Source organism: Erpetoichthys calabaricus, chromosome 18 (genome assembly GCF_900747795.2).
Source record: "Erpetoichthys calabaricus chromosome 18, fErpCal1.3, whole genome shotgun sequence".
NCBI lineage: Eukaryota > Metazoa > Chordata > Cladistia > Polypteriformes > Polypteridae > Erpetoichthys > Erpetoichthys calabaricus.
In genome coordinates, this window is record NC_041411.2 from 33,838,418 (window position 1) to 33,850,313 (window position 11,896).

At 37.7% G+C, this 11,896-nt stretch overlaps 1 protein-coding gene across 2 annotated transcripts in view; it reads left to right on the plus strand.

Moving 5' to 3' along the window:
- LOC114668763 (mitochondrial carnitine/acylcarnitine carrier protein-like) overlaps window positions 1-10,834 on the plus strand; it is a 68,567-nt gene extending 57,733 nt beyond the window's left edge. For both annotated transcript variants that reach the window (XM_028824689.2, XM_028824687.2), the window contains 6 exons: window positions 7,190-7,343; window positions 8,172-8,273; window positions 8,353-8,427; window positions 8,521-8,586; window positions 8,687-8,825; window positions 9,088-10,834. In XM_028824689.2, coding sequence (XP_028680522.1) covers window positions 7,190-7,343; window positions 8,172-8,273; window positions 8,353-8,427; window positions 8,521-8,586; window positions 8,687-8,825; window positions 9,088-9,212 — 661 coding nt within the window. In that variant the 3' untranslated portion in view covers window positions 9,213-10,834. The remainder of the gene's footprint in view (window positions 1-7,189; window positions 7,344-8,171; window positions 8,274-8,352; window positions 8,428-8,520; window positions 8,587-8,686; window positions 8,826-9,087) is intronic.
- Window positions 10,835-11,896: the final 1,062 nt, after the last annotated feature.

The following is an 11,896-nucleotide window of genomic DNA, read 5'->3' on the forward strand; positions in this document are numbered from 1 at the left end:
CACTGTTCCGCGACCAGGACGAAAACCACATTGTTCCTCCTGAATCCGAGGTTCAACTATCCGACGGACCCTCCTCTCCAGAACCCCCCGAATAGACTTTTCCAGGGAGGCTGAGGAGTGTGATCCCTCTGTAGTTGGAACACACCCTCCGGTCCCCCTTTCTTAAAGAGGGGAACCACCACCCCGGTCTGCCAATCCAGAGGCACTGTCCCTGATGTCCATGCGATGTTGCAGAGACGTGTCAACCAAGACAGCCCTACAACATCCAGAGCCTTGAGGAACTCCGGGCATATCTCATCCACCCCCAGGGCCCTGCCACCAAGGAGTTTTTTGACCACCTTGGTGACCTCAGTCCCAGAGATGGGGGAGCCCACCTCCGAGTCCCCAGGCTCTGCTTCCTCATTGGAAGGCATGTTAGTGGGATTGAGGAGGTCTTCGAAGTACTCCCCCCCCACCGACCCACAACGTCCCGAGTCGAGGTCAGCAGCGCACCATCCCCACCATATACAGTGTTGACACTGCACTGCTTCCCCCTCCTGAGACGCCGGACGGTAGACCAGAATCTCCTCGAAGCCATCCGAAAGTCGTTCTCCATGGCCTCCCCAAACTCCTCCCATGCCCGAGTTTTTGCCTCCGCAACCACCGAAGCTGCATTCCGCTTGGCCTGCCGGTACCTATCAGCTGCCTCCAGAGTCCCACAGGAAAAAAAAAATCTTAATCTGTAAATTGGCTGATCACAAAATCTGATCGTTCTTAACCCCTGCTTTTCTTAGCTTTACAGTAATTTAGTTGCAGTGCTCCTTTACACAAGGTATTATGATAGTTGATTTTTTTTTGCAGTGTAAACAAACAACAGCCAAGGCTTGTTTTATTGGAGAGCTTAACCTTTACTTACATGCTATTAGACAAACGGCAAGAAAAACTCCGTAAATGAGATCAGACCTTTTTATTTTGTCCTTTACATTAAATCGGACACCATTTCAGTTTGGACAGCGAGATTGTTTTAAGTATAGCAGCTTACATTTTTAATTGGAAAAAGAAAATATAGGCATGTTAGCTAAACAACAAAATGTATCTTTTACTTAGAAACCTGTTAAGCATGTTAGTCTTGTGTCTTCTTGATAAACAACTTAGGAATATTTGATACATTTGCTGCTTTTTAAAGATTTTGTATTGTTTATTTATTTCTGTGTGTCATACAGTATACATTTTGTTAATAAACAAGTACTACATATTTAAAGTGGTAATCCATATTTTATAATTACACCTCTAAAATTCTGAATGTCTAGCTGATACACTGAAGAAAAAAAACACCTTTATAAATATAGTAAACTAGTTGATTACCCAGTGGCTTTGCTCAATGAGTGCAAGGGAAAAATAAAATGTAGTCTATAAGTTATTAAACAGTAAAACATTAACATTTAAGAAATAAAGATACATTGAGCACTACTGGAGTGGTTTCAGGTAAACTACATTTTAACGGCGCTATAACACAACAGGTAAGTAGTAGATCCCTTGTGAAAGGCGCTACACGACCGCTGTGGTATAGAAATTACATTTTCTATGTGATCGTTTCAAATTTTTTGCCTGACAACCTTGCACTACATGCCTGTGATTTACTTGTTAAAATAATTAATCACAAAAGCAACCTGGAATGTTGTGGGGTTTTAGTGACCCGAACTTACCTTAAGGGACAGTAAGTAGTTGTGCAGGTCAATTTACAAACAGAGTCCTGCTTCTATGGCGGCGATTACACCCATTCGCAAAGATTTCCACTCTCCCAGGAGCCAACGGGGGACTTGAAGTGTCACAAACACTGCGAGAAGAGAGGACGCTGCCCGAAACTGCGAAGTTCTCGACTTGGCGGAGCAGCCCAACATTCCGCGCCTCACAGCATCCACTTTGTTCTCATGACCCCTCGCAGCTGAAGGCAGTCTCGTCTTCACATTGTTTACAGCTCGGCGCAGTTAAAAAGTAGAAAGACACAAAGCTGTTTTCCTCATCTCTTCTACTATCAAGTACTGCCAACTAAAAAAAGTTACAATGTGGCAGTTTCAGCGACAGTCATGTGGACGAATAAATAAAAATTCTGTGTCAGAACGTGCCTGTCAGCGGACGGCTCAGCACTGTAGTCCAGACAGGAAGGGTGGGAGAGGGCGCACACCAATAATAACAATTCGTAAAGATGATATAAAAATGGCGTCCACAAACGAAGTGATTAGTTCCTGTATTATAATCTGTTCTGTGGTCATAGGTAATTTCCATATTGTGTGGTCATACGTAATTTCCGTTTCATACGTAATTTCCATATCACGTGGTCATACGTAATTTCCGTTTCAAACACAAAAACAATTTTATATATATAGGTGTATATGTTAACACCAAAAAAAAGCTGGAGTGCAATTAATGATGAAAAATTATTAAAACCTGTAAGTTCATATATATTTACATTTAAACCATTTATAATTGTTAGTAGTAATTAATTGATTGTGGGAGAATATATTTATATGTAATATATGGTGAAAAGTGCTTTATTTTTTTTATTAAGCCTTGTAGATAGATAGATGCATTATAAAAAAATCGACAATGTGACAGCTTGCGATTATAAGAAAGGATTTTATTTTCTTTTATGCCATATGTGTTATGGATATATATTTTTGTATATATTAGCTAAAGTATTTCTTTTAAGAAAAATTGATTTAGTATTTTTATGGTCACTGAACAATATTTTTGTTATCTAAAATGAACAGGTAACACCTGGGATCTACAGTTTAATTATAAAAATACTAAAGGTAACACTTTAATATAGAGCATAAGGCTTCTAGGTGTCTGGTTATGCAGGAGCTTAGTGTAAAAGATAAGCCACAAAGATAGCTTAGCGACAAAGAGAAGAAAAATAAAATTCGAATCGGTAATCCGAATTGGACGATCAAGCAACATGAAATTGCTATGGGCTTTAAGAAAATCTGATCGAAGCATCCCAAGAAGAAAATATTTATTTATTTTTAAATCTCTATATAACAAAAATAAATGCTGTGTACATTCTAATAAAATTTAGAAAACCCAGTTTTGAAATTAGTGGTGTCAATACTTTTGGCCAGGACTCAATTTTGTTCGTTGTTACTTATTATTTATTTATTTATTATTAGGATGCAACTAAGGGGGGAAACTTGACATAAAAAGGTAAATTAATAGGAAAATGAAAAGAGTTAAGAACTAAAACAATGAAAAAATTTAAATATTTCTAAATTTCTTATAAACATAAATATCATACCTACTGCTCTTTCCAAAATGCAGATTATGTGAAGAAATAAAAAAAGAAATGGGCTATTTAAAAGAGATAAAATAACTAATCAAGTTTGAAACTGGTTGGAGTTAGAAGTAACTGGCCTAGACCATAATGTTGTGATTTTCCACTGTCTGCATCACAAAATACCTCTCTTTTTGAGTAAATCTCTTAACTCGATTCTGCCTTAACTACAATCATGAACATCTCTGTAATTGTCCAGTCTTTTTGGCTATGAAATAAGGTTTCTTTTGCTTTGTTCTATAGAAAATAAATGTTCTTTGATTTTTATCCTTCTGTTTGTATATAGAGTAGAGCAGTACATCCACGCCCTACTTCACCCCCACCCCCCCAGATTTTGATGGATTTAAATAACAATGTAACATATTAAAAACTTTGTGACTGACTGTTTATTGTGAAACCGATCTAAATAAAAAACAAAATTACAGTGTCTCGGTCGCTTAGAGACATAAGGGAAATCTGTAATTAGGCTGGGTCGTTTAGTCCATCACAACTGAAGTATCATTTCACCTAGTGCTGCAAAACATTACCCACCTACTTGTGTCCACTCTGCTAGGCAACCATTCTTTGTAGCCTTTTTTTTTTCTTTAACATCTTTATGAGAGTTCTGTATCTTCATTATAAAAACCTAGTTTAAAGTCACAGCTGACATAAAGTATACATTTATGATATTGGGTCACTTCTTTGTGTAAGTACATTTAAACTAAAAAGATTTAACTCCTTGTAACCTTTAGTTAATCTAATAGTAGTTGTATGGTCTCCTATAAAAGGCTATGATGAAAGTGTTAAATGTGAAACAATTGTAATATAGGCAAATTAGTAGTTGGATTTTACCACTGGCAGTCTAAATTAGTAATGATGCATGAAAAAACAGTGAAAGACCTGTGGAAACATCTTAATGAAAGGAATACATGTGGGTCTTTGTTCTTGATTTTAAATGTTTTAGTTTAGTTGTGTATTTTAACAGTCTATATGCTAACTGCTTAGGTGCATTGCTTATTGTCATGGTCAAATGTAAATAACTTGTTATTTGATGTTTTTGTAATGACTTGCACACAGTTGTATCAAATATTGGTAGCTGCAAGAATCATTTAGGGATGTTTGGTATTGCTCATTGGCATCTCGTCCATACATCACAAATTATTTTAAACATTCAGTTAATATTTATGTAGTATAAAGTATACTTGCCAGTCTATAGTTTTGTCATGGACTAAAGGAAAGGAAACACCAGTTTCGTCATTGGTAGCCAAAGTACACTTGCCGCTTTGATTACTGGCATGATTTTCAATTTCAAACAGTAAAGTACAGTGCTGCCTTCATAAAGAACAGTACTTGGAGCTCTCATTTCAGCATATAATTAAGTGACCTTTACCTTAAATTGCTGAATAGAAGCATAACTGATGAAGTCTAATTTGCCATTGGCCATGCTTTTTAACTAAGGCAGGAGAAAGGCAATTCTAATCATTTATTGAGCAATAAAGGAGGGGAGAAGTTAAAAATTAAAAAAACAAAGTTTGGTGCCATGTGAAACTCTTGAGCATAGAAAATGAGTCCATTACTGAACGTATTAGCAGGAGTATGGTTTAATAGAATTGAAACAAAATGTAATACTGCTGTCTGGAATGGTATATTAAGCATCATATTTTGAGGAGAGTGAAAGCATAAGATGCATCAATCTCAATATTTTAGTCTGATGTTGATTATCAATTTGGTATGTTATTCCAAATTCATGTTGCTGAATTTCTACCATTAAAATAGGTTAAATGAACCATTCATACAGGGCCTGTAACTATTTAAAGCATAATATTTTACATATTAAGTAGTTCTCAAAGTAATCAACAAATAAATTGAAACAGTGACATGTCAGCGACTGATACCCAGTTGCTTAGAACTATGAGGTGGCAACGCTAAGTACTGAAAAATCCACCTGCCCCACAGTGAAACTATAAATGACGGTTTATTTTCTTTTAAAAGGCACTGTTCTAAGATACTTAAATTTGTGACTGTTCAATAACTTTGAATCTGTGATGGCCCTAAAGCTCCAAAAGCAAGTTAAAAAGAAACAACTCAAAACAAAGTGTGCTGTCCCAAACAAACAGTGTGATTTGAAATTGGGCTGTGATTTTAAGATGAGGTGCAATATAATCCAATACAAGATAGCACAATCCCTTTTTAACATTAGGATTCTGTGATTAAATTGCAAAAACTTCACAGAATATCTGTGTTTTTGGAGATTCAGCTTAAGAACACAGTGCTGTATTATTATGAAGATGGATTAAAAACAGGTAGACCTCTGCTAAAATGTTTCATCCAAATTCAGAGTGATGTGCGATTTAGAAACAAGTGCACAATTTACATAAAATGACCCTAAAAATCAAGGTTTTTCACTATTTAGGAGGGAATACAGTATTTATAAAGTTACCTGTGCATACATTATTTTGATAACAGGGCACTGTTTACATGTTGTGTTCAAGCAATGTGTCCGTCTATTTAGTGAGAATGTGCCTAAAATATATGTAGGTCTTAGTTTCAATAGTGATACAGTTTTGACGTACTTAGTACTGTTGCTCCATACCTTCAGTTGTGGGCACTTCATATGTAGTTCACTACATTAAGGAAGGATTATACTTAAAATGACTAACAAAATAGGTTAAAATAAGAGCAGCTAATCGGCAGCTCTAGTCAGGGTATGCTAGAATAAAGCAACAAATTTTCACCCTGGACTTAAAAGGTGACACAGAAGGGGCATCTCTTATACAAGCAGAGAGGTCATTCTAGGGCCCTGCAACTATCAGCTCATTGACCTACTTAATTTATTAATCTTTGAAATCTTCAGAAGGCTGGCATCTTGAGATTGTAATGTGCACTCTGGTTTATATGTAATAATGGGTTCAGATAAGTAAGTACGTCCTAAGCCATTCAAAGTTTTATAGGTAAGAAGAAGGATTTTTAAATCTATCCTAAGCTTAACTGGAAGCCCACGTAAAGACTTGCAAGCAGGAGTTACTGTATGTGGTCATGTTTCCGAGTTCTAGTAATGATTGTTATAGTAGGATTTTGAGTTCTGTAAATGAAAGCTGTAACAGAAAAAATTGAACAGCCTGTGAATAATGCTTTACTGTCATCAGTGGTAGTCTTGCACATTTAGAAACCATCTCTTAATTTGCCTGTATTTCTTAGCTAGAAAAAAGAAGCTTTAGATAGGGTTGTTGTGTAAGCTTGTGGTCCACTGGAGGGTTTTGGAGGAATAAAGGTTAAGAACCACTGGACTAGAGGATATGCTGTCTTATCCAGCTACTAGTAGACACTATAATTAAGTAATTGAATCCTTATGTTGGTATTTAAAATTTATTAATTTGAAAAAGTAGACTCTCCCGTAAGTTCTCATCATTTTCACCTCAGAAAATGTCACTTGCCTCCTGTTCTACCAATGTATTAAATTTGACAGCACATGACCTTGAGGGTTTAATAGAATTTAGCTTGTGTTGGGAGCTCTTAAAGTGATTTGTTTCAATTGAGCATGTTTAAAAGTGCTGAGGCAAATGACTTGCGTAATTACAAAACCACCCACTTCCCCCAACATACAGCATACCTTTTTTGACTTCCTCTTGTTAAAGCTGTTAATTGGTTCATGAGTGCTATAGTTGAAATAAATTAATAAATATGCTTTAATTATCAGTATATTGAAAAATTAAATGTGAAAAAATCCAGAGAGACATGTGGGAAAAATACTAAACCTGGCCCTGTATGCCATTTGTAACCTTTTCTCTTGCCACGCTCTAGTAATCATTAATCCCACTTACACAAATGTTATGTGCTGGCTATTTGCATCTACTTTCTCATAGATAAGAGTATATGAAATAGCCATTTTTCTTTTTGCAGGGGTGTGTATGATATATTCGTGAAGAGGGATGATAAGAACAACTGTGTTGGAAAATATGACAATCATGGAAGTTTTGGAGAGCTGGCCCTTATGTACAACACCCCACGTGCTGCAACCATCGTGGCAACAACTGAGGGGGCTCTTTGGGGTTTGGTGAGTTATAAGTCCAGGCGAGCGAGCCATTAGTGAAACTTTCAAGAATGAAGTCTTATAAGCTACAGCTGTACTTATTTGTTATCTGCTTCCTTGTGTGGTATCATTTGGCACAATCTCAGTGAAAGAGTGAATTGTAGCTAGATCACCTTCTGTTTCAGGGCCCTATTTTCTCACTTTGCGGGAACAGTATTATACCACACAATTCACTTTCAGATATACTTTATTCAAATATTTCAATTGTTAGAAGAATTTAAATGCCTGTGTATTTTTTTCTGAAGATGTGCTGTTTTTTCTGCATGTTTAGACTCTTTCATGTTTTCCCCATTAATATTCATCACGTTGTATAGATTTTATTTCAGTTTTCTGAAATACTGACTTAGAACAATGAGTGCACAAAAAAAATAATTTATCACTAGCAGTTTAATGATTTTGCAATGTACACTGCCCCAGTATAAGATAAAGTCAAGTGTTCAGCATACCTCATCTCCCCATTTAAGGCACATGAACTTGAACTTGAACTTGAACTTGAACATGATGGCTCCAAGTAAATTACCCAGTGATGATTTCTGCAGTTGTCTTCACTCCAACATGGTGGAGGCAAACATTTACTTACACCTGAGTTAGCAATACTTACAATATTTGGTAAACTAGTAATACAAATATCTGTTTTTTTTCTGCTCCATATCACTGTGGATATTTGGTTAACTTTTAGATTACTTTTTCTTGAAAAATTTGAGCTTACACAAAGTGTAGCATTGCTATTTGGTGCCCTCTAGTGTTGCATGGTGTAAATTGCTTGATCAAGACTTGTGTACTGTTTTCTAGGATCGGGTAACTTTTAGAAGACTCGTTCTTAAAAACAATGCCAAGAAGAGGAGGATGTATGAAACATTCATTGAGTCCGTACCTCTGTTAAAATCACTGGAGGTTGGTGGATCAGCTTGAACTCTTTAATGGCCTAGTGTTCATTCTTCTTCCAAATGACTCTTCCTCCTTCTCTCAACAGGTGTCTGAAAGAATGAAGATAGTGGATGTTATCGGCATGAAGGCTTACCAGGATGGTGAACGCATCATTACCCAAGTAAGTTGGATGCCCCAGTAGTTAGGTAACTTACTTTTAGGAAGCTCTGTAAGGGGTTTCTTCTTACAATCATACATTTTTCTCCCCAAACAGGGCGACAAAGCCGATTGTTTTTACATTGTAGAATCTGGCGAGGTTAAAATTATGATGAAGAGCAAGGTATGTAATAAATGTTTTCCACTATTTCTTTGTGATTTAAAAAAAAAAAAAAAAAAATAGTGAACATCAATTATTCTTATTTTGTTTTTTTAACATATAGACGAAAGCGGACCAACAGGATAACCACGAAGTAGAGATTGCACGCTGTATCTGCGGACAGTATTTTGGAGAGCTAGCACTTGTCACCAATAAACCTAGAGCAGCCTCTGCCTATGCTGTCGGCGAAGTCAAGTGCTTGAGTAAGAGAGATAGCATGGCAGCTTATCTTTGGGCTGACGTGTCATTGTTTTTTGTGGGGAGTATTTCTTGGTTTTTGGAGTTGGTGGGAAATTAGAGAATACAACTTAATTTTCTTTCTTCGCAAAACTATTTGTTGAACATGCAGAAGGTCCTTATCATTTTCCTCTTTTTTGATTGACACTTTTCCCATTAACTTGATGCAGTAAGGAACAGTGTTTCTTATTTGATTCTAATTGTTATGTCTTTTTATGTTTACTTCAGTAATGGACATCCAGGCTTTTGAAAGGTTGCTTGGTCCTTGTAAAGAGATAATGAAGCGCAACATCGCACACTATGAGGAGCAGCTGGTGGCATTGTTTGGATCGAGTATGGACCTGCGAGATTAGGCACCTTGCTGCCTCCATGTGCCTTCTCTTCCCACAGAGCCAAGAATGAAAGAGTGTGCCTGCCTTCAAACTGCTCCCAAAATCCTCCTTCCTCGTGAAAAAGTTCCTTGACACACATCTGTGATCATGCAGAGCCTACAGAACCGAGGTCAAAATTCGGACACTCTTGTTATGCCCCTTCATTGTCAAAGAAGGTCTTCTTCCAAAGCTCAATTTAAAAATAAAAAAGAAAGGTGGTGGGGGGCTGCCTTTGGACCCTATTTGATACCCTTTTACTGCATAGGCTGAGAGTTCCTCTTGACCCTCCTCTTACACTCCTGAGCACTCTAGAGTGCTGTCTCCAGACTTGCCTCATCAGCACTTTGGAGAAGGGCCGAATGTCTTTCTGAAAACCGATTTAAGTGCGTTCCTTGCTGGTGATCAAGGACTGGGAGCGAATCTCTCCTTGCCTCAAACATGACCACCAGGCACTGCTATGTCTTCAGAACAGGCCAGGGAAGAGGACAGGATACATTTTGCTGCAGAATGTGCTGTTGGGACCCTGGTTGCTAAAGTTGCAGTGATATCTATTAGATTATTTGTAAGTTACCCACTCAGAGTATACCATACAGAAGTGTGCCACGCCTGGATGGGGGAACATTTGATGCCGGAACCTTCCCTCATTTTGACCACAGCTTTACAGTGTGGAAAGTCCTGCTGTACAACACTCTGTGAATTCAACAGTCTGACTGAAAGAGATATGCTTTATCAGACATGTTTGTTTTGCAGGACCTCTAAAACTGAATTGACTTTGGCAATGGTATTACACATTTGATGAAAATGGGTGCTGCTCCTCCAGTTCAGATTCGGAGTGCAGCAAAGATGCAGAGCAATAGCTGGGGAAAGCCAGTGGCCTGACTAGATTTTTTTTAGATCATTTAATTGTGTGTATTTTGGCTATTGAAGACAGTTGGCAGGTGCTGCCTACTTTACCAAACCTCAGTGCAGGGATGCTCTGATATTATTGCTGCAACCCCCTTAACCAGTGAGCTGTTGGTCCATCTTTATGGCCTGCACTAGTAACTTGAGCACTTCCTAAGCCAGTTTGTTGGATGTATTGTGGCCACAAAGTGACCCTACAAATGTTTTTCCATCCTGGGAGTGCAGGACTGCAGCTCCTAGAAACTATCTGCCTTTTGGTACAGGCTGTGTTACTGGCAGCTAAGAGTGGACGATCCCAAATGCAAGTTGTTTTCTGGTTTTTTTTTCTTTTTTTTTTTTTTTTTTAGCCTGGTCATTTCAGGTCGCAACCTTCCCTCCCCATTTCTTACTTGTGGTGCAGGGTGGGTGGGGTGGTGGGGTTGGTACAGCGTCTCCTAGAGGTCGCTCCCAGTTTGATAAAGCCAAGGACACACTGAATCTCTGTGCATTGAAGCTGTCCACTCAAATGCTTGCCATTTTGCCATGTTTTATGGGAAAATAAAAAGGACAAAATTAAAACTGTTCACTCTGTTGGGAATTTAAAAGCAAAGATTGAAATCTGCTATTGTTGATCAGTTTGTGCTGGTGATATTTTTGTGTTGGAGTTTAATTATATTCTTTACACTTTTGGACAATAAAAATTATTGCTTATTTCTCTTAGATTTACTTCTGTTTGTTATCATTCCTTGCGTATCTGTTAGTGCTTGAAGAGGTGCCCCCTCTGTTCTGGCTGTGATTGTGTTGGGGTTGTTGTTAAGGTTCTAGGTGTGCTGGAGATGATTATCAGCTTTACACTGGTGCAATGTTAAGTTAAGATTGGTGAAGGAATGAAGCAAGTACCTTTTTTCTGTTTTTAGCTCCTGTATCTTTGTGTAGTGCAAGTGCCCTTATACTGCTGTCAGGCCTCCTGAGAGTCATTTTCATATAGGAGGAAGTAACAGAAGGAGGGAAGAAAGATACTCAGCACTAGTGGCAGGCAGAGTTTGGTCTGAGGGCCTCATTAGCTGTAAATCTTCATTGTTGTAAGTTTGGCAGTACCACTTTTACAGACTACCTCGGGACTCCTTCCTGAGTTCTACTTTTTATTCAGCCATTCCCAAATTAAGGAATGTTCAGAGAGATTTTCGTTTCTCCTTTATAGTAGCAAAAAAATACATTTGTGCTTTTGGCAGTATAGAACCTAGTGTACTGTGCTCCGTTTGACTTGTTTGCTTTTAGGATGGTCTCATCTGATGAGTGCACACAGGTGTGTCTACAACACATGGCAAGTTTCTTATTCAGACTCCTGTCCTCATTAGAAATTTACCACCTTGCAGTTAGTTGGTAAAAGGAGTCAATTGCTATACCTAAAAAAAAATACCTTGATCTCAGAAAGGAAAATTCTAATGGGAATAATGCTGTGTTCACATGCTATCAGAGTATTGCAAGCTTTGAGTTGTGACATTTCACTTTCTGCTTCACTGCATTCACATGAATATTCAGACCAGTGCCGGGTTGCTTTTGATTTCTTACTTGGTCTGAAAAAAATCAATTTAGTATTTTTCTGTAAAAATGACGTACAAATTTAATGAATTAAACGTGTATCATTTTGCTCAATTTGCAATTCAAGCACAAAAAAGGCATTTCTGGCTGTCCAGTTTATATGTTTTGTACAGTTGACTAAGGTAAAGGGTCAGCATTACGCCACAACTTAGAGAATTCGAGTAGGTTTGTTTTGTCCACGT